General features: G+C 40.8%; 1 protein-coding gene across 6 annotated transcripts in view; it reads right to left on the bottom strand.

The window, feature by feature from the left end:
• LEF1 (lymphoid enhancer binding factor 1) overlaps nucleotides 1–26,866 on the bottom strand; it is a 119,380-nt gene that overhangs the window by 17,291 nt on the left and 75,223 nt on the right. For 4 of the 6 annotated variants that reach the window (XM_065907108.1, XM_065907106.1, XM_065907111.1 and 1 more), the window contains exons 4-9: nucleotides 21,747–21,879; nucleotides 15,585–15,675; nucleotides 13,890–13,973; nucleotides 11,745–11,867; nucleotides 10,561–10,723; nucleotides 1,769–1,876 (exon numbers count right to left, since the gene is read on the bottom strand). In XM_065907108.1, coding sequence (XP_065763180.1) covers nucleotides 1,769–1,876; nucleotides 10,561–10,723; nucleotides 11,745–11,867; nucleotides 13,890–13,973; nucleotides 15,585–15,675; nucleotides 21,747–21,879 — 702 coding nt within the window. The remainder of the gene's footprint in view (nucleotides 1–1,768; nucleotides 1,877–10,560; nucleotides 10,724–11,744; nucleotides 11,868–13,889; nucleotides 13,974–15,584; nucleotides 15,676–21,746; nucleotides 21,880–26,866) is intronic. The other 2 variants (XM_065907110.1, XM_065907109.1) reach the window with 1 other exon arrangement.

Genomic DNA, 26,866 nt, shown 5'->3' with positions numbered 1-26,866 from the left:
ATACTAATTACAGTCCAGAGAACAGAAGCCCAGTTCTGACAGAAAACTCAACTAAAGCTGTCTTCCTGAGATGGTCTGTCTGGAGGAGGAAAATGGCATAGACTGTGCAGTCTGGGGGACTTGGGTGTTCCTTGCAGCTTAGCCACTACACAGCCCCAGACAAGTTACCTAACCTCCTGACTCTTCAATTTCCCTCATCTGTAAAATGCAACAATACTGTTTATGTCACAGGATTATCCTAAGGACTAGAAAACAACACACAAAGTATTTAAGACAGTTCTAGACAACTGGCTTGCGGCAGTTACTAAAACAACCAAGACAGCAATCCAGGAGAGTCGATGAAGCTGTTGCTCCCAAGTCACAAACAGTGGGACTCTTACTTCCTATGTCATACTTGTATCCAATGAGGAAGCTCCAAATCCTGACCAGTAGGGGCTTTTTCTTCCAAAATGTTACAGGAGACAATGTGCTCCCAAAGTTCTCTGTGCCTCATTATATGGGATGTATGACCTCATACTTGTGGCCCCACAGGCTCATCTACAGCAATGACCACATGTTAATTTACATGTTGATTCATGACTTCACCATTCTTAAAAAGGACAACTGCATCTAATAAGAAGACTGCCCTAGCTGGCACTTTGAATGTTTCACAAGAAACATGAAAATAATCTTCAGATTTTTAAATTAAGAGCTTAAGTGATTAAAAACATTCCCCTCTATAAAATATGATACAACTGATATCACTTACAATATTCTTTCTCAGAAGTAGTTTTTGCTGTATCAAGACAAGAACAAGATGTTCAAAGTATAAAGTAATAAAATAAGTGGAAATAAAAATGAGGTGTTTTTTGCCAATAAAATTCATACAACTTAAAATTATGATAATACCTACTCCATCTAAATAAAATATATAATGGACATCAGGGTATACTAATATGAAACAAAAAAGTGGATTTTTACCTAGTTCTAATTAGTCTGTGGCAAAACAGTCACATAAATATACTGTAATAAGTGTAAAATAACATAATTCTTTTTGGAAAGAAATCTGACAATATATATCAAAACCCATTATAATCTGTACTCAACAATTTCACTACTTTGAATCTATCCTACAAAAATAAGTCCTAAATGCAGAAAAAAACCCTGTTATTATGCACAGTTCATTGTAGGATTACTTCCACTTATTAAAAAAAAATAGCAAATATCTAAAAAGCAGGGAAAAAATGGTTAGTTGTGACATTCACTCAATGAATATTGTACACCTATTAAAACTTATATACAGAAACACTACGCCATAACAGAAAAATGCTTATTGTATACAAGAGCAAGCAGCATGGTACAAAAGTGTATGTATATACACACCCACCCACCCACCCTCAAACACACATCCAAATAAAAATGAAAAAATACGCACAAAAAATATACTGGAAGATAGTTAACTAGTTATTAATAATAATAATCTCATCATTTACATGATGAGATTGTGGGCTTTAAAAACAATCTTATCACCAACATTTTAACGATAAGGATTTTTCTGATTAAAAAATTTTACTTTAAGATGTCATTAGCATATAGCCAAAAAATTATGACAGTGCAATTTTCAAAATGAAATATAACCATGAAGTCTTTATTATAAAGTTCATTAACTTTCAAAAATAGAAAACAATGCCAGCATTAGTTACACTCTACAACACATTTCCCTTATGAAAGCAACACAGGGAGAGAAAACGTGAGAAGAGAGAGCTGTCGGTGTGAAGAAGGTGCTTACATAATTGTCTCTTGCAGACCAGCCTGGATAGAGCTGCATGTGTAGCTGTCTTTCCTTCCGTGCTAATTCATAATATTTAGCCTGCTCTTCACGAGAAAGGGCATGCCACTGAAAAACAAAAAGGACGGAGGGGAAAAAATCAAGTAAAAGCAAAATAGCAATAGTATTATATATTTCATATTTCAGACAGTGAAGAATGAAAATGTTAAGAATGTAAACTTTGATTTTTAAATGGTAGAAGACCACGTGTTGCAGAAATCCTTCTGGAGTTTGGTGGCTGCAATGAGATTCAAACTTTGGTTTTCCTGTCCTGCTCTCACATTACATGAAACCTGTCCACGTATCCAAAATGAAATGGCCTCTTGCCCAGCCTTTCTCTTCTCCAGGGCCAGTTAAACAGAATGTTCACCAGTAAGCTTCAACACCCAACTTACCCCTTTTTCATAGCTTGTGGCATATTCTGCCATTGAGTTCAAGTGCTATTTATTAATGCAAAATTTCCACAGCTCTTTTCCACACAGGTATCTCCTCACCTCACATGCACACACTCCCATTCTGTCATATGAGGAATCTGAAACCTTCATCATATGATCCTGTCTATAAAGCCAGACATCAAATAAAGCCAGACATCAAAAGTCAGTCTGTCTCAGTCTTTTCACCCTTACTTCACACTTATATAAAGACTGACTGTCCACAGGGAGAACACAGATAACACTGTATAATCACCACGCACGCTTTGTGTTTTGGTCTTCTGATGGAAAACAAGGAGCATGGCCTAAATTTACTCTGACATCTACACTTGCAGACTGTAGGAGCTAATCTGGAGAATGCATCACTTGACACCTTGCAAATTTTCCGTTTCCCTTTAGGTAACAGATATTTATAGATCATACAGAGCAAAACAGCAAGGCACAGTTTGGGATTTTAAGCAGCCTGAACCTTGTACGGAATAAGGGACTGGTTTAAGATTGAAAAAGGAGTACAGCAGGGCTGTCTGCTGTTACCCTGTTTGTTTAAACTATACACCGAGCACATCATGAGAAATGCTGGGCTGGATGAGATACAAGCTGGAGTCAAGACAGGCAGGAGAAACATCAACAACCTCAGATACGAGATGATGTCATCCTAATGGCAGAAAGTGAAGAGGAACTAAAGAGCCTCTTGGTGAGGGTAAAGGAGTAGATTCAAAGAGCCAGCTTAAAACTAAATATTAAAAAATAAGATCATGGCATCCAGGCTCATTACTGCATGGCAAATACAAGCGGAAAAGGTGGAAATAGTGATAGGTTTCCTCTTCTAGGTCTCCAAGAATCACTGCGGACAGTGACTGCAGTCATGAAGACAAAGGCTTCTTGGCAGGAAAGCGATGACAAACCTAGACAGTGTGTTGAAAAGCAGAAACATTACTCTGCCAACAAAGGTCCGTATAGTCAAGGCTATAGTCTTCCTAATGGTCACGTACGTTGTGAAAGCCGGACCACAAAGAAGGCAGTTCAGTCGTTCAGTTGTGTCTAACTTTGCCACCCCATGGACTGCAGCACGCCAGGCTTCCCTGTCCATCACCAACTCTTGAAGCTTACTCAAACTCATCTCTATCAAGTTGGTGATGCCATCCAACCATTTCATCCTCTGTCATCCCCTTCTCCTGTCTTCAATCTTTCCCAGCATCAGGGTCTTTTCAAATGAGTCAGTTCTTCACATCAAGTGGCCAAAGGATTGGAGTTTCAGCTTCAGCATCAGTCCTTCCAATGAATATTCAGGGCTGATTTCCTTTAGGATTGACTTGTTGGATATCCTTGCAGTTCAAGGGACTCTCAAGAGTCTTCTCCAGCACCACAGTTCAAAAGCACCAATTCTTCAGCGCTCAGCTTTCTTTACAGTCAAAGTCTCACATCCATAATATGACTACTGGAAAAACAATAACTTTGAGTAGACAAATCTTTGTTGGCAAAGTATGTCTCTGCTTTTTAATATGCTGTCTAGGTTGGTCATAACTTTTCTTCCAAGGAGCGTCTTCTAATTTCATGGCTACAGTCATCATCTCTAGTGATTTTGGAGCCCCCAAAAACAAAGTCTCTCACTGTTTCCATTGTTTTCCCCATCCATTTGCCATGAAGTGATGGGACCAGATGCCATGATCTTAATTTTCTGAATGTTGAGTTTTAAGCCAACTTTTTCACACTCCTCTTTCACTTTCATCAAGAGGCTCTTTTAGTTTTTCTTCACTTTCTGCCATAAGGGTGGTGTCATCTGAGTATCTGAAGTTATTGATATTTCTTCCAGTAATCTTGATTCCAGCTTGTGTTTCATCCAGATGAGATTTCACATGATGTACTCTGCATATAAGTTAAATAAGCAGGGTGACAATATATAGCCTTGATGTACTCCTTTCCTGCTTTGGAACCAGTCTGTTGTTCCTTGTCCAGTTCTAACTGTTGCTTCTTCACCTGCATACAGATTTCTCAGGAGGCAGATCAGGTGGTCTGGTAGTCCCATCTCTTAAAGAATTTTCCATAGTTTACTGTGATCCACACAGTCAAAGGTTTTGGCGTAGTAAATAAAGCAGATGTTTTTCTGGAACTCCTTGCTTTTTTTGATGGTCCAGCAGATGTTGGCAATTTGATCTCTGGTTCCTCTGCCTTTTCTAAATCCAGTTTGAACATCGTGGAAGTTCATGGCTCATGTACTGTTGAAGCCTGGCTTGGAGAATTTTGAGCATTACTGTACTAGTGTGTGAGATGAGTACAATTGTGCGGTAGTTTGAGCATTCTTTGGCATTGCCTTTCTCTGGGATTGAAATGAAAACTGGCCTTTTCCAGTCCTGTGGCCACTGCTGAGTTTTCCAAATTTGCTGGCATATTGAGTGCAGCATTTTCACAGCACATCTTTTAGGATTTGAAATAGTTCAACTGGAATTCCATCACCTCCACTAGCTTTGTTCATAGTGATGCTTCCTAAAGGCCCACTTGACTTCACATTCCAGGATGTCTGGCTCTAGGTGGGTGATCACACCATTGTGGTTATCTGGGTCATGAAGATCTTTTCTGTATAGTTCTTTTGTGTATTCTTGCCACCTCTTAATATCTTCTGCTTCTGTTAGGTCCCTACCAGACCTTTGCTGTGCCCATCTTTGCATGAAGTGTTTCCTTGGTATCTTTAATTTTCTTGAAGAGATCTCTAGTCTTTCCCATTCTATTGTTTTCCTCTATTGCTTTGCATTGATCACTGAGGAAGGCTTTCTTATCTCTCCTGGTTATTCTTTGGAACTCTGCATACAAATGGGTATATCTTTCCTTTCCTCCTTTGCCTTTAGTTTCTCTCCTTTTCACAGCTATTTGTAAGGCCTCCTCAGACAACCATTTTGCCTTTCTTTTCCTTGGTGATGGTCTTGATCACTGCTTTATGTACAATGTCACAAACCTCCGTTCATTGTTCTTCAAGCACTCTATCAGATTTAATACCTTGAATCTATTTGTCACTTCCACTGTATAATCATAAGGGATTTGATTTAGGTCATACCTGAATGGTCCAATGGTTTTCCCTACTTTCTTCAATTTAAGTCTGAATTTGGCAGTAAGGAGTTCATGATCTAAGCCACAGTCAGCTCCTGGTCTTGTTTTTGCTGACTGTATAGAGCTTCTCTATCTTTGGCTGCAAAGAACATAATCAATCTGATTTTGGTATTGACCATCTGGTGATGTCCATGTGTAGAGTCTTCTCTTGTGTTGTTGGAAGAAGCTGTTTGCTACGACTAGTGTGTCCTCTTGGCAAAACTCTGTTAGCCTGTGCTCTGCTTCATTCTGTACTCCAAGGGCAATTCTGCCTGTTATTCCAGGTATTTCTTGAACTCCTACTTTTGCATTGCAGTCCCCTATAATCAAAAAGATATCTTTTTTGGGTGTTATTTCTAGAAGGTCTTATAGGTCTTCATAGAACCATTCAAATTCAGCTTCTTCAGCATTACTGTTTGGGGCATAGACTTGGATTACTGTGATATTGAATGGTTTGCCTTGGAAACGAACAGGGATCATTCTGTTGTTTTTGAGACTGCACCCAAGAATTGCATTTCAGACTCTTCTGTTGACTATGAGGGCTACTACATTTCTTCTAAGAAGAAAAAAGAAGGCAGAATGTCAAAGAATTGATGCCTTTGAACTGTGGTGCTGGAGAAGACTTCTGAGAGTCCCGTGGACAGCAAGGAGATCAAACCAGTCAATCCTAAGGGAAATAAACCCTGAATACTCACTGGAAGAACAGAGGCTGAAGCTGAAGCTCCACTATTTTGGTTATCCATTGTTAACCGCTGACTCACTGAGAAAGTTCCTGATGCTGAGAAAGATCGAGGGCAAAAGAGGACGTCAGAGGATGTGATGGCTGGATGGCATCACCAATGCAATGGACATGAACTTGGGCAAACTTTGGGAGATGGTGAGGGACAGGGAAGCCTGGTGTGCTGCAGTCCATGCGGGTGCACAGAGTTGGACACGACTGCGTGACTAAACAACAACATTGGCACTTTGTGTGTGTTTACATAAAACTTGCCCCAGGCCCCCAGTGAGCAGTTTCTCAGTATGTCCTCCTACTTTCCAAATGCCAGGATCTGTTGTCAGCAACTCCCAGACAACTGGCTGCGCTCTGGGGGACCCACTGGCCAGAGGCGATGGCGCAGGGGCAGTGGCTGTAGGAAGCTGAGGCCGGAGGCCACACCACTCGCGCCTGCACACAAGTGTGCCCGCACGCACTCTCGGGGAGGCCCGCTTCCTCTCCAGCGCTCCCGATTCTAGGGTGCGCTGCTTCCATTTCACTTCCTGTTAAAGGCTGGGTGGTTCTTTCTCACTCATGTCTACTGTGCATATTGATTTTAGTTACTCTCTTCTTGTTTTTTTAAATGATGGAAAGAAAGATATGACTGTACTGGAAAAAGGAAGGAGAAGTGAGCGAGAGAGGCCAGTGAGCAACAAGAGGCTGTCCTCGAGGACTGCGGTCCAGTGGTCAGGACACAGACCCGACAGCACAATGGGGACGTGCCCCCTCGAGAGCACAGACACCTGCTGCCCTTGCCCATGGAGAGGAGGAGGGCCTCACCTCAAAGAGAGCACTAGAGCACCTGCGGCCTCATCCCGTCCTCCCCGCCAGTCTCCAGTCCGGAGGTGGTGGGACCCACAGGAGGGGCAACGGACTCCACCTCCTTCCAACTGCCCCTTGAAGGCCAGGGCCTCTAAGTTGATAGGACAATGATTTAATTGCTTTAGAAGTGCAGAGTATAAAGTTAAGAACCGTGACACTCATTGGAACTTGGCCTGAGCCTAAAGGCAAATCAAGTAATACACTTCAACAACAACAAAAAAAAGGAGGAGGGAGGGGAGATGGGGAAGTGACAGAAAAAATACAACGCCTGAAAGAAGTTACCTGACACAATCTTTGTCCCAGCAGAGTAATAAGAATGAGTTAAGTTGAGCCTAAGAAGGCATGTCTGCGGAGCAGTGGACAGTGAGGCAGGAAGAGTCTCACTGCTTCTGCCCACTAAACAGGAAAAAAAGGAAGAATCACACTGCCTCTGCCCACTGACGGGAGAGAAAGCGAGAGTCGCTCAGTCGTGTCCAGTGCTCTGCAACCCCCTGGACTATACAGTCCATGGGATTCTCCAGGCCAGAATACTGGAGTGGGTTGCCATTCCCTTCTCCAGGGGATCTTCCCAACTCAGGGATCGAACCCAGGTCTCCTGCACTGCAGGCAGATTCTTTACCAGCTGAGCCACCAGGGAAGCTGCTTTTCTAAATCTGAGGTTCTAACCTAGAGCCCTTGACAGGGAGAAAAAGCCACACCAGGCACAGTGGAAGAGATCAGCCTACCTTTAAAAAAAAAAAAAGACTCATCATTAGTATTTACATAGGTCTGATGCCAACATGATTGGCAAGAGGCAAAGCATTATCAAAAAGGAATGAAAAGCAGACTAAGAGGAAAAAAGATAAGAAGCCTTACTTTGTAAATTTGTTCATTCATTTGATCAATAATCTCTCATACTACTGCAATATGTCAGTATAGAGATACATTTTATCTGGAATTGTAAATAAGACTTATCTCCCAAAATACATATGGAGGTTGGGTCTTCTACCCAAACAACCAGTTAAACAAGCAGGAATTTTTCAGTTACAGCAGGAAATTTAGGTTGACAAGACCTCAGCTAACAGAACTGAGAAAAAGTCAAAGTGAAAACGCAGACCACAAACTAAACTGTTTACCTGCCTTTTCAACTGCTTTTAGTTCCTAGAGATTTATAATTCACAAACTCAACTCAACAAATGAAACATCATTTACCAGAGTAAAACAGTTAAGTAAAGTTATGATATTAAAATTTTACGTTGAAAACAAAAGTAAAGTCTGATGCAAGCTAGAAGACAATCTTTAACAGGCATTTCTGAAACACATATTGACTAAAAATGTTTTTCCATCTCTTTTGCTTACTGAAAGATTCATCAAGTTGTTGGGAAAATACCCATTTGAAGAAACTTAACACAGTTAATTCCAAGATTTAGAAATTCTGACAATAAATATGCAATAAATGGACTTCCTTTAATAGTCTAGAAGGTCTGAAAAGAAAAACCTTAAAATAATATTTATGTTATTATTATTTATAATATGAAGAAAACTGAGTCATTCATATGAATGAACATTTCTATGTTAGAGATAAAGTAAAGGTGAGTAAAAATCAAAAGAGAAAATGTTCCAGGATGAATTTCAGTTCCACTATTAAGAATTCTAATTATCCTAGTGTAAAACTTCATGATTTTAAAGCTAGTAACTTTAAAGAACTAGCAAGAACTATCCTGCCAGAGGGGAGTTATGAAAGGATAGAAAACCTGATCTTAATCAAAGATCTCAGAGACCTATAAATAGAAACAGGTGTTCAAATCAAAGACAGAAGAGAGACCCTAAATGAGAACCATCCTTTGGGACACATGTCTGATCTGGGGATTGTTAAGGGAGCTGAGAAAGTAGCAACTGTTGGAAATGTGCATTAAAAATAGGAAGCATACATCCATATCATATCCTTAACTCTCTTGAGCAGGAAAATAATTCCCACTGGAGGACCATGGACATTTAACTTGGGGAAAAGGAAAAAAAAAAAATAAGAGTTTTACACAAGCTGAAAAAAGAACCCTTCTTTTCCTCTAATTTCTTCTTTTGAAGGGTCAGGGAAAATTTAAAAAAAAAAAAAAAAAAGATGGAAATCACTCATCTGCTATGACCTGGCTTTGAAAATCATTGTAATTATTGTTATTAAGTGTTTAAGAATCCACAGGGAGACAGAGTATTGCACACAGGGCATCAAAAGAGCTGTAATCTACCACCGCATCCTACCCCTGAAACCCTGGTGTCTTGAAGATTGGAAATAGCTGCGTTTTTATGCCGTCGAACAGGAATCTATAATTCAACAACGCCTGCTCTCCGCCATCTGCTTTCCTCACATGGACTGGAAATTTCCTAATGTTTTCTGTCATGGATGCTGAAATGTATGAGGTTTTTAACAAACATGATGAAAATGATCATCAGCAACAGCTAAAACATGACCTTTAAGTCCCACAAAGGTTGTCAAGACCTTCCTTCTCCTGAATGTTCATTTGCAAACCATGAATTTCTTGAGAGTTTGCAAAACCAAATACACAAGGTCATATTTTAAGAAGTCACCACACATAATGAAGAGCATCATACAAGTTAAGATGAAGCATTTCGAAAACTTCAATGTAATTACAGTAAAATGCAATTTCAATGAGAAAAATTCCAATTTTCTCCTCCACCCTTCAGATACCCAACTAGACCCATCTCAACCCTGAGAAAAGTACTAGGAAGGACTGACTAGTCTCTGGGCTGGTGGCTGGACAAAGAAATCTAAGAGTGTCTGTCCCAGTTATAAGTCTAGTGCCTGGGACATGACAGGTGCTCAGAAAAATATCTCCGCATGGGTGAAAGAAGCAACATCAACAGAAAAGGAGGGCAATCGAGAAACCTGGCCCATGTACACCTGGAGAATCAGAGAACAATTCTTCTAGAATTAAGACTTCTCTGGCCCACACTAATTCTTCCATGTAAAGCTTTAAGGTAGAATGATCTGCTTACGTCTTGGAAGGAGCAGCCACTGCTGACTGCCACGGTTTATCCAGAAACGAGGCTGGCCCCACAGGCCTTGCTGTAGCTCGCTGCTTTCTTGCTTCAGAGTCTGCAGACACACACACTGCTTCGTGCGGGGAGAGTCCACCTTACCCCCTTCATCAGGGGTTAACCCCCACTTATCTCTCAACTACTTTATCAGGGGGCTATTCCCTTAGCCCCACCCCCCTCCATTATTCTCTGATTCTTGCTCTTCATATTAACAGTATTTATCACAATTTTAATTATATATATAATGGGGGACTATTTCCTATCAGTATCCTGTCACAAAACTTCAAGATCTGCGAAGGCAAGGACTACATCTATTTTACTCAGCAACAATTATGTAATGCCTACTACACTGCCTGGCACATAAAAGACACTCAAGATACACTCATTTAAAGTATGATAATAGGAAAATAGTTATCATTTACAGGAAATGTTCTAGGTGCCAGATACAACCTCAGTTGTTGATACAATGCATTATATCATTCCTCCTAAAGGTTGTCATGCTCTCTCTGTTACTCCCCAAGTGACTATACAGATGATTCTATGACTACCTGATATGTAAGTGCATTTGGGCAGCTCTTAATGAACCAGTTCCACGGTTACCATAAACATTTACATGCCATCCCACTACTTACCCTTCTGCCTAGAATCTGGTTGATAGCTGCACTTTCCTTTAGAGTACACTCAGCTACGACGTTCGCTCTCATTTCTTTCATGTATAACATAAAAGCATTCAGAGGCTTTTTAATGTGAGGTCTTTTTGGCTCCTGCTCCTTTCTCTGTTCATGCTGAGGCTTCCTAAAAGGTGGGAGTGGGGAAGGGGTTAGAGATGGGAGGAGCAGAGATCTGCTTATATCATGAGTCCACCTCAGGCTGGGACCACCCTCTGGGTTCTTTATAAGCCCCCAGGACACTGTCTGCTTAAAAGAGTGACTCATCTACTGCTGATAAATAAGGATCCTTTGGCTTGAGAAAACTTACCTATAGCTATAGAAGGGTTTAAACCCAACACAGAAATGGGCTTGTTAAGATGCTGCATCTAGATTTTAGGTCCTCCCTGGTCACCTTAGGAAAAGCTGCACATATGGTGCGGGTAGTCAGTCCTCCTCTAGAACTGACGTTCTTAACTTCTGTGGGCCAGTGATCCTCTGAGAACCTAATGAAATCTTAGACTCTCTCCCCCAGACAAATGCACACTGGATTTGCCTGTACTTGCAGGGGTCTTATGGACGATGCTCACATGATCCCTGCCACTGCATCCTTCTGTTCGAGTACAAACCCTAGATTAAGAAATTCAATTAATTACTAGTCTTTTGGGAGAATTCAGCTGTGCTGTAACAGCCTGCAACAACCCTGGCCCAACAGGAAATCCTGGGTTTTGATTTGTCCCCTTCCTTTCAATTCAGTGCTTCCAAAGCCTTGATGCAGATGCAGGGTGGCTCTATTTCTAGAAGGAAATGCACTGAACCCCCCAATCTACTTCACGCTCATGCTCCCCAAGAATGGGAACCCAATTAAAGCCTTGTACTAAATGGCTAAACAGCTCCATTTCTTCAGTCTCTCTGCTCTGAAGATGACTTCTTTTTAGTGAGTTTCCCTTCATCTTTTGAGATCTGTGCTCCTTTTCAATCTCAGAACCAAATCAGAGCACTGAGAAGCAAGCTGCTCGGTGTCCTCAGGGGCAGAGTTTTCAAGGCGGAGCTACACTGATTTTCAGGATAACAGATAGGGGTGAGACTGGACAACAGCAAAGGAGAAGCTGTGGGGTTTAAGGCCTTGGTACCCTAAGGCGTCCCCAGGTGAAGAGAGGCGCACTTACACGTGCATTAGGTCGCTGTCAGCGTGGGGGTGTTCCTGTTTGACCTGAGGCGTTACGATGGCTGGATGAGGGATGCCAGTTGTGTGGGGGCCAGGAGGACCGGGAATCATATGATGAGAAAACCTAAAAGAAGGTAAGACGAGAAAACAAAATGTACTGCTGTAGCAAGAGCTGGATAGAATTTTGAAACAACTCAGTAACTGCTATTGGCTGAGAGTAAAAACACATCTTCACACACAGACATATTAACTATAAGAGCAAGCTGATGATTAATTTCTTTCCTTTCTGTATTCAGGTGGAAAATATTTATAATTACACACCATCTTACAGTTTTTTTTTTTCAAGCTAATGGTGGAATCTGGCATTTTTCCTGGGAGGGCTCTAGGCAATAGGATTAAAAAAAAAAAAAGTGAGTCACTTTTCTTGCAAAGCAGTTTTCAGAGAAGAATTTCAGTCACTACTGGAAATACAATATTTTATTAAGATTTAAAGTGACCTTAAAATCTAAAGATATCATATTTTAAAATCTCTGTCTACATCCCTAAGTGGACCTTCATATTAAGTCTTCTCCTGTTGGCTTTTCCCCTAATATCGGGAGAGAGCAACCGAGAAGACAAGGGACAGGAAGATGTGCCCAGTCTCTAATTTAATGAGGTTGCCATCAGCATCATCCCAAATAATCTTCTACACATAAAGAAGGTAGTGTCTGAGAGATCCAGCCTCATGGAAAATTGATAACAAAATTAAGGGGAAGAATTTAATTAAAGCGACAGATACAGTTCTGCTTCAAGGTAAAAACTACACAAGCTCAAATAAAGGCTTTTTCCCAGAGTATGCTTATAGAGCATTAAAAAAAATCTCAAAATATCCACCACCATCCAACACAAAGGAGGGAAACTGCCATGCAAGAAAAATAAAACAAAGACAGTACTTTCAACAAGCTCTTTGATAAATTTGGATATGCTTTAGAAATTTTTGCTTTCAAACTGTTTTAAAGTAAACATGTAGTTCAACAAAAAACATTCTCAGGTCTTTCATCACCATCTGTACAGTTAATTCCTTCTTCTGGGAAGGAAAGAAGGGACTCTACTTGGATATGTAATATTTCAGAAACAAATCTTTAAAAATTAAGGAGGCATGGGAAAAATACAAACATTCGATCAAATCATGATACTTTGCTAAATGGATCACTTGCAAAAATACTTGATGCTGGTTATTTGCCTATGAGAAAATCCTATCATCACACAATTCTTATACAGTGTTAAAATTAAAAAATATATATATATATTTTGGAGGAAGGGTATTAATGTCATTCCCTCTCAACCAGCTAGGTGTACAATTTACTGAATAAAATGATTTCTGAAAAAGCTGAAATTCACCACAGAAAACTGCAAATTTCATATGTATATAAAAAAGTTAAGATTCACAACCAGTTACTAACCCAACAGTTTGACTTCCAGCATGTTAATGCTAGCTCCCTTGAAAAAGCCACATTGAACACACAGATGATACACCACAAATGTGTGTGTACATCAAGCACAGGGCACAGAAGCCGTCCTTTCCAGAGGCAAAGCGTTACACAGAGCGGTGTGGCAGCAGACCTCCCAGACTTCGCCGGCCCCACCGTGTCCACTCAGGGCCTGATTCACACACTAGGACACACGCCCCGCGCGGCCTGACAGCCGCAAGCACCGTTCCTTCTCTTCTCACAGCCTTGGTCCGGGAAGGCTCTGGGCTGGCTGGGCCTTTTCAGACACCGTCACAGGAACTGAGACAACTTTCCTCACAGGAAAAGAAAAGCCAGTCTGCATTCTCCCGCTGACCCGCCCCCAGCATGTTTTAAATTGAACAAGCTCTTCTTCTGAGGTCCCCTGCGGGGACATTTCTCCTCCCGCCGTCGAGGGGCAGTCAAGTCTTTTGGAGGCCCGGTCTCCAGGGTGCTGAGTCCGTCTGCCTGACGGGTGTGGCTGGTGCTGTGGGGCGTGGAGTCTGGCTCCTGCCCGGGACTCCCCAGGACGCCTAGTGTGGGAGCCAGGCAGCCTGCGCAGACAGACGCCGCCCGCCGGGCCGAGAGGCAAGCAGAGGCGCGGGAGACGCAAGCGCGCGAGAGCAGCCTGTCCTGGCGCCGGATCCACCTCCACCTACCTGGACATGGAAGTGTCGACTGACAGTGAGGACGGGTAGGGCTGCCTGAAGCCTCCCGTGATGGGATACACAGGCTGACCTTGCCTGAGGTCACAGAAGAGAGGAACCCATCAATGACAAAACATGAGTTACCAACCAGCAACAAGCGTTTGATGAGCGGAGGCCCTCAACCAGAATCTGGGGCGAGTTATGGGGGCACTGCTTCAGGCACCCAACTGCTCCCCTTCCTCACCCTCCACCCACCCAAGGCATCACTGGTGCCTTGAAGGAACTCTCCCACTGCAGGCCATGAATGACTCGTTTTCTACCCCTGCCCCTCTCCAGCCCCACGGATGCTCTGAACAGCTCTTGCTGAATATAACAGAACCTGAGAATGGTGAACTATTCTATTTAGGTGAAAGGATTATCAGAATCTTTCAGACTTCAGGGAAGGGAAGAAAGGAAGAAATAAAAGTTTACATAAAAATGAACACATTTTTGAAAACCCTGCACCCCACCTCCCACCCTTACACCCATGCTGCAGGCAAGAAATAAAAGATCGATTCATTGGAGTTATTTTCTCTCTGCTCTGAGAATTCCATCTCTCCCTCTGTTTTTCCTACATGTCACATTTTTCATTTACACAGTCTTTATTTCCAGATGCCACTGATGGAACTCAGCCCAGGATTACTGCCCTTAAGTAGCTAAGTTCAGACAGAATAATTGATGTAGGTTTGGAAGTGTTCGCATAATCAATTAAATTCAAACAGAGTTATTGACTGAGAGATTTAATGCCAAAGAGAAGAGAGAAAGCTGGAATATCCATGGCAGGATAAGCCCTCCTTATGAAGAAGAGATAAGGTAGGGATGTGAGGGAGGGAAACGGGTTTTCACCAGGGGTCTGTAAGGACACAGAGTCAGTAAAGAAAGTAGAGAAAACGTTTGCTGAAGGTGCAGCACATTGTCCATAGAGTGAGCAGTGGGGAGAGAGGGATGGGAGTGAGGGCAGGGAAAGCTACGTGCTAACAATAAAATGATAAAAATAGGCTCCACTGTATGAAGTGATTCTTTCTTCCCTAAATACATTTCTTTTCCTTTACCTTTATAATTAAAAAAAAAAAACAAAACTGAAAACAGTGGTATGGGTCTTTAAGAAACAAAATAGAGAACATTTGGATTTTGAAAGGATAAAGTTCATTCATCAGTTTTTCACTCCTCTGAACTCAAACTGGTGCTTACTTTATTAAAATTCAAAAGATGCTTTTGAAAAAAAAAAAAAAAGATGCTTTTGTATTTGTTACAGTTGTCATTTACATCACTTGCCCATTTATAAGCAAAGATCGATATTCAATATATCTAAGGTTATGCTTCAAAAATATAAGTTGTTCATAAAGAACTAGAAAAGAAAAACCACAGTGAACACTTTGTACAGGCATAGCAAATGCCCAGAGCTACAAATTGAATCCATAAAACTATAAGCTTCAAAGCAAATGCTACACAGTCATTTTCTACACATATTAGCAAACGAACTCAGTCCATTTCAAAGTCTGTATGTTTTTTAATCTTTTAAATTGAAATGAAATAAAGTTAGCACCTTGTGTGTTGAAGTTTCTTCAACTCCACAAGTGTTATTATTCATAAAGTTAATTTCCATAAATGGGGAGTAGAAGAGTATGTGTTCAGATGCCTGGCTGCAGGTTGCAAGAAGGATCTTACCAGCCAAGAGGTGGGGTAATCTGTCCAACACCACCTGGAGACAGGGGATAAAACGTAGGAATCTCGGGAGCTGGAGGATGTCTGGACATGCCTATTAAAAAAAACAATGGAGAGGCAGATTCACAGGACATTCGATTTCTGAGAGAAATAAGAAAGGCAAGAAAATGCATTATGTCATGAGTACTTAAGGTGTACAATGAGACAATATTTATTTTTCTGATTTAACAGAAGTCAGTTTGTTATCTTTACTCAAAATTTCAGCATCTAAGAAAACACGTCTGACGGTGGTACATCTTGAGGGGCTCCTAAAACAGTAAATATACTTCGAGTAAAACAGGCATCAAAATGAGTCTATAAAACTACTTAAGTTTGCCCTCATTATTTCACTTCGCTTAGGAAAATGGTAGACAACTGTTTTTGTATAGAATGACAGCACTTCATAAGCAGAAGGCCTGCCATGGTGTTCAAGGATTAGGTAAATTGCTCTTTTCAGATCTTCATTGGCTCCCTTATGGACACATAGATTTGGGAAATGTGATACCTCAGAGGATCAAAGATTAATTGGAAATAATCTTCAGCCTCATAATGGTCGCACTTGATATGATTCATTTGGTCTCTGGCACTGCAGCTCCAACTAAGCTCTTCATCGGGTTGAGTCCTCTGGGCTCCAAGGTCAAGCTGGTCTGGATTAGTTGTATTCCACAGAAAATGAGTGTGCCACCACATTGTTTCTTGAGCTCACACTCTCTGGAGTATACTGCCCTATAACTGTAAAAACCACCTAGAAATTATGCCTAATCCTAGTCCCATTTGACATCTCTGTTTACATCTTACCTTGGGTACCAAAAAGAAGGGGTACGATGCATACATAAAAATGCAAAACAAAACATTACATTCATATTTGGGGGAAAGTGATTCTGAACAGAAGAAAGCCACATGAGTTTCTTTACACAGTTAATCTGGCTTTAAAAGAGCATTATCATGTATAAACATATATCCCCAGGTTTAACAACCTGAATATACATTCAGTGGCTATAATTATATTGCCTAGTATGCAAAATCAGGTGAGTATACAGATGTTCTTTATGTATTCTGCTTTTTTACTATTCAAAATGTCTGTAAATTTCATTTGGATATTAAAAGATATTGAAGGCCTTGAGCATATGGGAATGGCTTAAGAAGTATTGTCTTCAAAGTTGACGTTAATTTGACTTTGAAGTTAGGACAAACTATTCTTCAACTCTTAGAAAAAGTAGCTAGGAAGGGGAAAGGTCTTTAATCTCTTTCGACAGAGTTTACATGAGATCATCTCAGGTTTTGCTGTTTTTAAAAGGAATCTAAAATCTTCTTTTTTGATCTCTTTATCACTTTCAAATTTAATGAGTGTTTTTTTTAATTCCTTTATATCATCAATTCACCAAAAGCATTGCTTACAATAGGACCTAAGGCAGTTCTGTGGATCTGCTCTCTCTCACTGAAGCAGAGCCCCTGGCAACTGTTTTTATGGAAGCTGAAAGTTCACTTTAGCAGAGTTACCATAAAAATCTCCCTTTATAAAAAAGCTGTCAATACTGCTTCTTTTGATCACAGAGGAGCCCTTGGAATTTGTTTTAACTTGGGCCTGGGGAGGCAGGGGCACCAGGGGATCTGCAGTAGTGATTCTTGACATAGCAGAATCATAGGGCAGCTTCTGCAACTTGCTGCCTCCCTCATCCCCAGATTCTCCAAGCTCTCACTCTGCAGGGGGGTTGCTCAGTTTTGAAAAGAAAAACTAGACCAACACAGAACACTGGAAACTTTGTGGAAACTTGAACTTGAAAATCATAATTAGAGGCTGAATTGTATGAATGGTCTACTTTAACCCCCTTGTCAGGGAGTTAAAGTGACTGTTTACGCACCTAAAAAATATGATTTGTCCTGGGATCTTATCTCTGGGATGCAGAGAAGTAAACTGCTTTCAGTCACATGTCTCTAAGCAGAGGAGCTGGAAACCTTGCTCTCCACACTAGTCTATGTTCTAAGTACACAGAGAACAGTGCATTTGTGATCTGGTGTAGGAATAATTTGACAGAACAAAAAATACAATTTTTTTCATATTTGGATTTGATTTTACTGCTTAAAAACAAACAAGGGAACTACTGTTTACTTAGCACCTGCTACATGCTAGTTCCTATGCTGGGTATTTATCTATTTATTTTTATGCTGGGTATTTAATTTGACTGTTTCTATTAAAATTCTACTCATATTTCAGATAACTTTCTCTCACGAAATATTCTCTAACTTTTGTTGCTGTGAGAAATCTTTCTTCTTGAATATACATCATTTTATTTGTACTTTTAACATGGTACTTAAGATGTTCTTCATTATGTTTTACAGTGAGTCTGTGCAAATGATTTCCTGTGTGAGCTTATAGACTGCTGGGAAAGAAGAGACCATTTTGTCCCTTATCTGTGTATCAAACCCTGGCTGTCTCCCAGAGAAGGCTCTGAATATCATTCTGAGTGACTAAACAAATGAACAAGTGAAACAAATGGACATATTAGCCGTGCTGGTCAATACTATAAGCCATTTGCACGTACACACCTGATGTGGCTTAGGTCATTACACGAGCAGAAGAAAGGGGATCTGTGTTTTCTAAATAGCTCACTGTTGTCTTAAGATCCTGTTTCTGGTTTCCAAAGACTCCTAGAAGTATGTGCCTCTCTACAGACTCCTGTGCGACACATCATTTATTTAATGACTGTTTATTGAGCACTTATTACATGGGCTTCCCTGGTGGCTCAGATGGTAAAGAATCTGCCTGCAGTGGGGGAGACCCGCGTTGGGAAGATCCCCTGAAGAAAGGCATGGCAACCCCACTGCAGTATTCTTACCTGGAGAATCCCCATGGACAGAGGAGTCTGGAGAGCTACAGTCCACGGGGTCACAGAGAGTCGGACACGACTGATTGACTACGCACAGCATATGCTGGAGGCTATATGCGGTATATCCTTAAATTTTTTTAACTTTTATAAATACAGCTAAAATGATTCTGGTGGCAGACTGCATGAACACGGTAGTTCTGCCACTCACTGTATGTTCTTGAGGAAGTTATTTAATTATTATTCTGCAGAATCAGAATAAAAATGAAACAGAGGTTCTGAGACGTAAATGCATTCATATATAATAAAGAAAAGTGCCTGTTAAGTGCTATGTTGAGTGTTTGCTGTTATTTACAAGGATACAAATACATAAACAGGTACATAAACCCAATATTTCCTAAAAGCTCTTCCTCTTAACATTTTTATCAGACACAGTGAGTGGAACAAAATGATGGATATCAGCTTCCTTTCTTCTTCTTACAACAACCTGCACTCACCATTACCCCAACACTCATGCATAAAAACTAGTGTGATTCCTAACAGGAAATTAACCTAAAGTTATTTTCTTACAAATAAGAATGGGTTCTGCTGACAGACTGTTTATATTTATTGAATAAGCCCACCTAGAGTGAGAGTAAGAACACGACTTTCTTTTTTTTTTTTTATTTCAGGGGATAAAGCTAACCAGCCTCCCTGGAACTTTGAAATCAGCAGCTTAGTACCACCATGCTGTAACCAGTTGTACGTGATAGAACCAAAAGGCCGGCAGAGGCAAGAAGAATAAAGGTAAAAGACCCAGTAAGCCTTAGACTTCTTTCCCTCATACTTATTTTTTGGTGATGACTGTACCCAGGTGGAATGATATAAACTCAAGATCATGTAAATTAATTCTTCCTAAACCAAGGTTTTATATCCCCCTACCTACATACTGATGGGACACATTAAGTCTATGACAAAAAAGTAATTAAAAACAGGATTTTTATATTAAAACAAATGCAAACAGTGTTATAGAGTAGAATGCAAAAATCACAAATTTTTAGCACAAAATATTACAAGGAAATTTCAAGCAGATTATTTCCAGTCATGCCCACTAGTCCCTCCTCTAGTTCTGAAAAGTCTGTTTAAAAGAAAAGGTTTGAGTAGTAACGATAAATTATAATTATTAAGGTAAAGCAAGGTAGGGTAGCAGTAAGATATGGAAACAGAAGAGAAAATGCAATTGTAATTGGTAGCCAGTTGGAAAAATGTTTTAAAAACTAAACTCTCGTAGAATCTGTGACAGAAAAACTACTGAACCATCATGTGTTACTCTTTCAAAATTTTTTATAATGTTATTCTTTTAAATAAGTTCATTTCAAAGTGCTCTGAACAGGAACTGGGAAAAGGTAAATACTATGTAATTGTTATGTAAATAAATTAATTTAAAACTAAATAAAACATACTCTTGGATTCTTTTTGATATAGCTTGTCTGGGGCTTTTATATCTATCTTTAACTGTCATCCACATCTTTATGGTCCCCAGACATATATCTCTAGCTTAGACTCTGCTCTGGGATTGTGACCTGCACATTTAAATTGCAGACCTCACATTCCCTTCAGATAACCAAAAGGGACCTCGGCCAAGGTCATATTCTCGAGCTTCCCTCTCAAACTCAGCTTTCTTCCTAAGACGCTTGTCTTAAGTTTCCTTTCTCACTACATATTCACAGATCTGCCTCTGTAGTTGCTGATTATTTGGAAGTCCTTTACAAAAGGAAGTAGAGGAGAGAAAGGGCTGGAAATGAGAATAAAATAGAGACAAACCCAGAAACATCCGCCACAATGATTCTTGCTTTCTCTAAGAAAGCGTACTGGGGCTCCAAGCACGCAAAGTCCTACTAAGTTGTCAAAGAGTTGTCTTTTTAATTAAGGTGGGAAATGAAGATGATATATATTTAACCTCAAAGTGTTCACAGAGGTGGGAAAAACACCCAACCTCTGAACTTCACTGCTGTTATACACCCTTAGTAAATACTGTTGTTCACGATCCATCAAAGATAGGGCTGGACAAAAGGGAGAAGTGCTGAAGATGGCATGTTTACCCCTTTTACATTCTCTGCCTTCACATGGTTTTACAGGATCTTTCATTTCGAACATCTCAAGATCCTGCTGAGGTCCAAGTGTGTATGTCCACGAAGAGAGCAAGGGCTCCCCTGTGAACAAACTGCCGCTCTCTCAAGGTCTGCTCTAGGATGCTGGGACCAGGAGGCTCGAGAACCTGCGATTTGTGTCTGTCGGACAACCAAACCACACCCTCATGCCTCAGGTTAGAAACAGGCATTTTCATTTTTGAGACTTCTTATGATGCATGTGTCTTTGTAAATGATACAGAAGCAGAACTTGGTAACAGCGTAGAGAAGCAAAATAAGATTCATGTTGCTTTGAATGCCGACCCACTCCAGTATCCTTGCCTGGAAAATCCTATGGACAGAGGAGTCTGGTGGGCTATAGTCCCTGGGGTAATGAAGGGTCGGACACAGCTGAGCGACCAACACTTAGTCTGTTTTGACTTTAGACAGAAATGGTTTTGTACTTTATGTGTGTGTGTGTATTAAGTCACTTCAGCCGTGTCTGACTCTTTGTGACCCCATGGACTGTAGCCCGCCAGGCTCCTCTGTCCATGGGATTCTTCAGGCAAAAATCCTGGAGTGGGTTGCCATGCCCTCCTCCAGGGGATCTTCCTGACCCAGGGATCAAACCTCTGTCTCTTAGGTCTCCTGCATTGGCGGGTGGATTCTTTACCACTAGCACCACCTGGGAAACCCTTTGAACTTTAAATATAATTCTTGTTGAGAAACAACAAAGAGAAAACACAACAGGGATATAACTGAAACCAAACGAAACCACAAATCTCAAAAACATAGCATTCAAAGAAAAACACCTCCTACTTTGTCCCTTTTCTGACTTTTTTTCAGCATTATTATCAACATGTAGTACATGCTAAAATAAATGAATATGGCAGGGGGCGCTGAGGACTGAATTATTTTCACAACATATTGGTTTATATTGTGATCATAGCTCTTCAGAGCTGTCACTTTGAAAATGACCCTTCACTATTTTTCTTGTTGTTTTTTTTTTAATCCCGGAAAAGAAAATGCCAATAACAAACTCTTGTATGCTTATTAAAAAGTTGCTATCAAATAAATTATTCTTATCCCCCTCAAATGTATCATGACATGGGCAGAGTCGCCGGGGAGGGCGCTCAGACTGCTGAGATGAGGCTCTTCCTCATCCAAAGAGGCCAGGGCGGCGAGGTGCTCACCTTGTTTGGAGTTGACATCTGATGGGATGTGTGACGGGTGTGATCCTGGAGAAAAGTGCTCGTCGCTGTAGGTGATGAGAGGGGTGAGAGGATGGACCGCATGGGATGGCTGCACCACGGGCACTTTATTTGACTGCAAAGTAACCACAAGAACAACAGTTAATATGGACTCCCAGCTCCTGTCTCCTCTCTCTTCAAAAGTCAACCAAGAATGATCTCCAGACCTAAACAACTGAAATCATCTGCTCTACCCGCTTAAGACTGTCAGGATTTCCTCATGTTAAATACTCCCTGAGTACATGAATATCCCACCAAGAAAACGATCAGTTATTTAACCAAGGTCCCTTCGGAGATTTAGGTTGGTCACCCACTCCAGGATTCCATGACATCAATTTTCTATACATACATATTTACACTCCCTTTGGGTTATCTCCTTAGCTTAAAGTCAATGAACAGTTTCTGGAGCAAAAGTTATGAATGTTTTAGTAACTCTATTCATTACATAAAATGAGCATTCAATAAACATTATGAATAGATAAATGAATAAATATTCCAACTTAAAAGGCAACTTTTAAAACAACCTAGTGTATATAAATTTGCTGTAATGACATCATCTTAGTTTATAAAATTCATAATCCTAGAGTTGTAGAGCAGTAAATCTGGCTCAGCTGCTAGTGAAGAACTCACCTGCCAATGCAGGAGATACAAGAGATGTGGGTTCGATCCCTGGGTCTGGAAGATACCCTAGAGGAGGAAATGGTAGCCAGCCCCAGTACTCTTGCCTGAAGAATCCCATGGACAGAGGAGTCTGACGGGTCCACAGGGTTGCAAAGAGTTGGACACGACTGAGTGTGTGCACAAACATGCATGTGCTCATGCACATACAAACAGAATTGTACATCTTTAAGAACCAATTTATACCATTTTTTCATGTTCTATAGTTTCGCCAATCAAACATGACCATCATTTATTAATCTTTAGAGATGCTTAGCTCATCTTCAGTTCCTCTAGTTTCTAAAAGTATTAACAGATAAAATGGAACGTCTAATCTTGGGTTTAGCTACATAATGTGAAATATGGCTTGTAAGAACACTTCAAATTGTTGACATTTATGTTTAACATATTTTATGTCTCTTATTTGTTTAAAAATAAACTTTACTATTTAATTTGGAATTCCAAGACTATATAATAGTAATACTTATTAAAGGTTCAGGTTATTTATTTGGACTTCTATTTGAAATCTGGAATTCTGTTGTTTGGTTAAAGTTGAATTTCCCATGCATACTGCCCCCTCAATAAAGTGCTTACTAAGCAAATCAGTAATATAAACAAGACTCAGGCAGTTTAACCTAATTAGGGGATTGTTTTAAAAGAAACTACCTCCCACAGACAGTTCAACATAATTATATGCACAGTATGTTTCTGATTTTAAACTCATCTCCTAATTCAGGCTGTCTCAGAAAAATGTCTATTTAGAAATATAATAATAAGTAACTTGTGAATTTAAAAGGAATAAACTCTAATGAATTCTAAATATTCTCTAATTCACTAGTTCAAACATGCCTTCACCATGCTAGTTTGAAATAGGCTGTTACTATTCTACAGACTAAAATACATGTGAAATCACTTTCTCCAGAAAAGAATATATTACTAAAATTTTTGTGTGTGAGTCTCTGAAAAGTACACAGTATGAACAGCTTAAAGTGTAGGGACAAATCTGAATGGCTGAGAACCTATGACACAACTGTGTATGATGGCTGCACCTATTAAATACACTGGTTATGTCACTTTTTGTTGTTGTTTTACAAATTAGGTATAAAAAGTACGTGGTTCCAACAGGAAGAACCATCCTCAGGAAAATTAGGAGTAATTATCCTAGTAACACTTAATTCTCTGTATAGTTAGTAATTCTCTACATCCTATCATTACAACCTCCACCCAAAGAAACTTAAGAAATTAAAAGAAGTGAGGGGGGTAAAAAAATCACTTTTTAGACAATGATATGCTATCCTTGCTAGATTTTCCCCTATTTTATAATTACCAGCTCCCCTCTAACAGCGGAACTCACACAGCTCCTATAGCCCGTGGCGTTTATTAAGTGGAGCACCATTATCAAAGCCACACGCCTTTTCTCCACACACCTCTGCACAGACGTCTCTGCATATAAATGTGTGAAAGGTTAAAGAAATGTTTCAGTGCTTTTCAAGTGTTAATGATACAGTGTGCCCAGTACACAGAATGAGCTTCTCAAATATTAGGAATTTAGAATGCTAGAGGAAGTAGGGGGTGGGTAGGTGTGAGGATATTATTATTATAAACCCTTTTAAATATGGAAGCAAAAATCTCAACACTCAAATGCTAAAATGAATGCATTTCAACTATACTTGAAAATAACTGTTTCGAGTTTCCTTTCGGAAGTCTCATAAGAAGCATAATTGCCAAATGACCTACAAAGATATTTTCTTAGGGTAGTTAAAAAGAGTAAAGCATCGCAGAAATCTTCTGCAAATATATATATATACACATATTCATATATATATTTAATATATATATTTATACACACACACACATACATTTTACGTGCCTTTCTTATTTTCAGAGCACCACCTTAAGGAACTTGCATTAGCAGGCAGCATCTTCTTAATGTCTGACCTATCCCTCCAGTCATATAGCTCAGAATCTGGTGCCATGAATTTTTGCTAAATTATGCTATCCTTGCTCTCCTCTTAATTTTACGGTTTTCAACACAGATTTGCTTTCCTGTGGGAAGGAGATAAGAAGCTGAGGATTTTAATTTAAGCTCTGGCCTTGTCTTATATTTTGCAAGATGGATAGCAAAAGCAGCACTAGTAGGTGTGTTAAAGCCAGCAAGGATTATGTCCATTTTTGTGGCCAAATAATAAAAGCAATATGAAATCTCAATAACAGGAGAGAGCACAGTTCTAAGGTTTAGAGTTTGCCTCCTGCTGACCACCTCCACTGTGGATACAAAAGGATCCCGCCAACGCCACAGACGCTCGGCACCGCGCCCTCCCAACCGAGTGTCCTCAGCCCTGAACTGTGGGCTTCCTCTGGCGTCAGGAGTGACCGTCCCTCGAGGCTGCCTGTGCACACAAGCTGAGAACCTGGGCACTGCTGCTCTGTGTAAGTTTTAAGACAGAAAATATAACCATTGCTTCCCCAACTGCCCTTGGGTTTGCTTTTAATTTTTTATTTTATATTGGAGCACAGTTGACGAATGATGTTATCTCAGCTTCAGGTGTAGAGCAAAGTGAGCCAGTTACACATACACATGGATCTCTTCTTTTCCAAACTCTTTTCCCACTTAGGTCATTACGTAATACTGAGCAGAGTTCCCTGCGCTACACAGCAGGTCCTTGTTGGTTATGCATTTGAAATACAGCAGTGTACACATACCAATCCCAAACTCCCTATATAACCATTCTTAACTCTAGTCTTCTAATCTCCAAATAACAATGTGCTGTATATTGGGGAGGGAGGTATGTGAGGACAGAAAAGAATAACTGGTCACTTAGTTTCTACAGACAAATTTATGAAACTACATTATAATGCCTGGTTACAGGTGTCTATGTGGGCATATGCGTATATTCATTAACACCGAAAATGTGCCAAATGTGATCCAGTGCTGCTGTCGTTGTACACAGCAGCTTCCTTTCTAGGTGCCTGAAAATGGGGATGCGGGTGTTGGAGACACAAAAGTATGTAAAAAACAACAAAAAATCCAAAGCAAATCTAAAAACACTGCATCAGGTACTATGAGGAAGAAGAACCAGGTGATAGAATAGACACAGTGCATATCTGTATACCTTTGTATCATATTAAAGTCGAAAGAAATCAAAAGTTCATTTGGTCCAAGATTTTTATTTGCCAAGACAGGAAGCTGAGAAAGAGGTCCACAGGGATGGGTGCTCACGCCGTGCTCCGCTCACTGCACAACTCCAGGAATACAGGGTCACCGCAAAGACAACGGGAACAGAAACCCGTTGGTGCACTCAGTCCCTCGAGACCAAGCGGAGGGAAGCTGCAGCTTTTTATGGCTCCTGCTCTGCACCCCCAGTCTTCTGGCTCCTCCCCCCACCCAGCCCTGTGCTTTTCCCAACACACAACCCCCTGAACGGGAGGGAGGATTCTTTTTCATTCACAGGGACAATCAGGTAAGTCTTAGCTTCCAGAGGAGAATCACCAGATATTCCCAACAAGTGTTCCTTCCTTGATCATCTCAGGAAGACAGAATGAACAATTACTCCAGCTTTACAAGATACCCGGCAGCCCAAAGGCGTCCCAAATCCTCCACGCCTGCTCAGAGAGGGCTTCAGCACCTTGTCTAAGTTCACAGAGCGGCACATGGCCGAGTCAGGCAACAGACCCTCATCTACTGATTCCAGCTACACAACCCCGGCAGGGAGCAAAGGCAAAAGATGGAGAGAGCAGGTACTGGGAGGGGAGTACAAAGTATCAAGGATGGATTCGAGAAGACGGCTCTCCTGGCTATACTCAGCACCCACACAGGAGGAAGCCTGCATTACTTTCCCAAACTGGAAAACCTACCACCAGACCACCCTACCCATGTAGCACGTAGTAATTACAGCAACTCACACTTAGCCAAGCACTTCTTATATACTAAACACTTTACAGGTGCCATTATCCGCCTTTTCCAGAGGAGGAAAATGAAGTACAGAGAAGGCAAATAACTTTCCTGAGCTGGTCAGTGGCAAAGCCAGGTTCAGATGCAGGACGCCTGGCTCTAGAGACCACGTTCATCACCAGTACGCCATGCGGCCTCCCTGAAGAGCCCAGTTCATAAAACCTTGGATGCTGAGTGAACCACAGCTGACAGTGCATGACATCCGTGAAATGAGCGTGTGGTCTCCGTCCCCGGCACAGGAATCACGTCAGACAAAGAGGCACCTCAACCGAAGTGGTCAGAGCTGCACCCGCTCAATGGCCACCTTTCTGTCGGGGGTTGGAAAACACTCTGAGAAAGCCAGCTTGGCTGCCACCCAGGCTGGTCCCTGCAGGTAAAGACTGCTCTGACATCACAGCCAATAAAACCCACACCTCCTGTGGACACCAAGTGGGTGCCACTTAGGGACCCTGAG

This window comes from Muntiacus reevesi, chromosome 16, assembly GCF_963930625.1.
Source record: "Muntiacus reevesi chromosome 16, mMunRee1.1, whole genome shotgun sequence".
NCBI classification, from domain to species: Eukaryota; Metazoa; Chordata; class Mammalia; order Artiodactyla; family Cervidae; genus Muntiacus; species Muntiacus reevesi.
The sequence above is the reverse complement of the archived record's forward strand: the minus strand, read 5'-3'. Positions and strand labels throughout refer to the sequence as shown.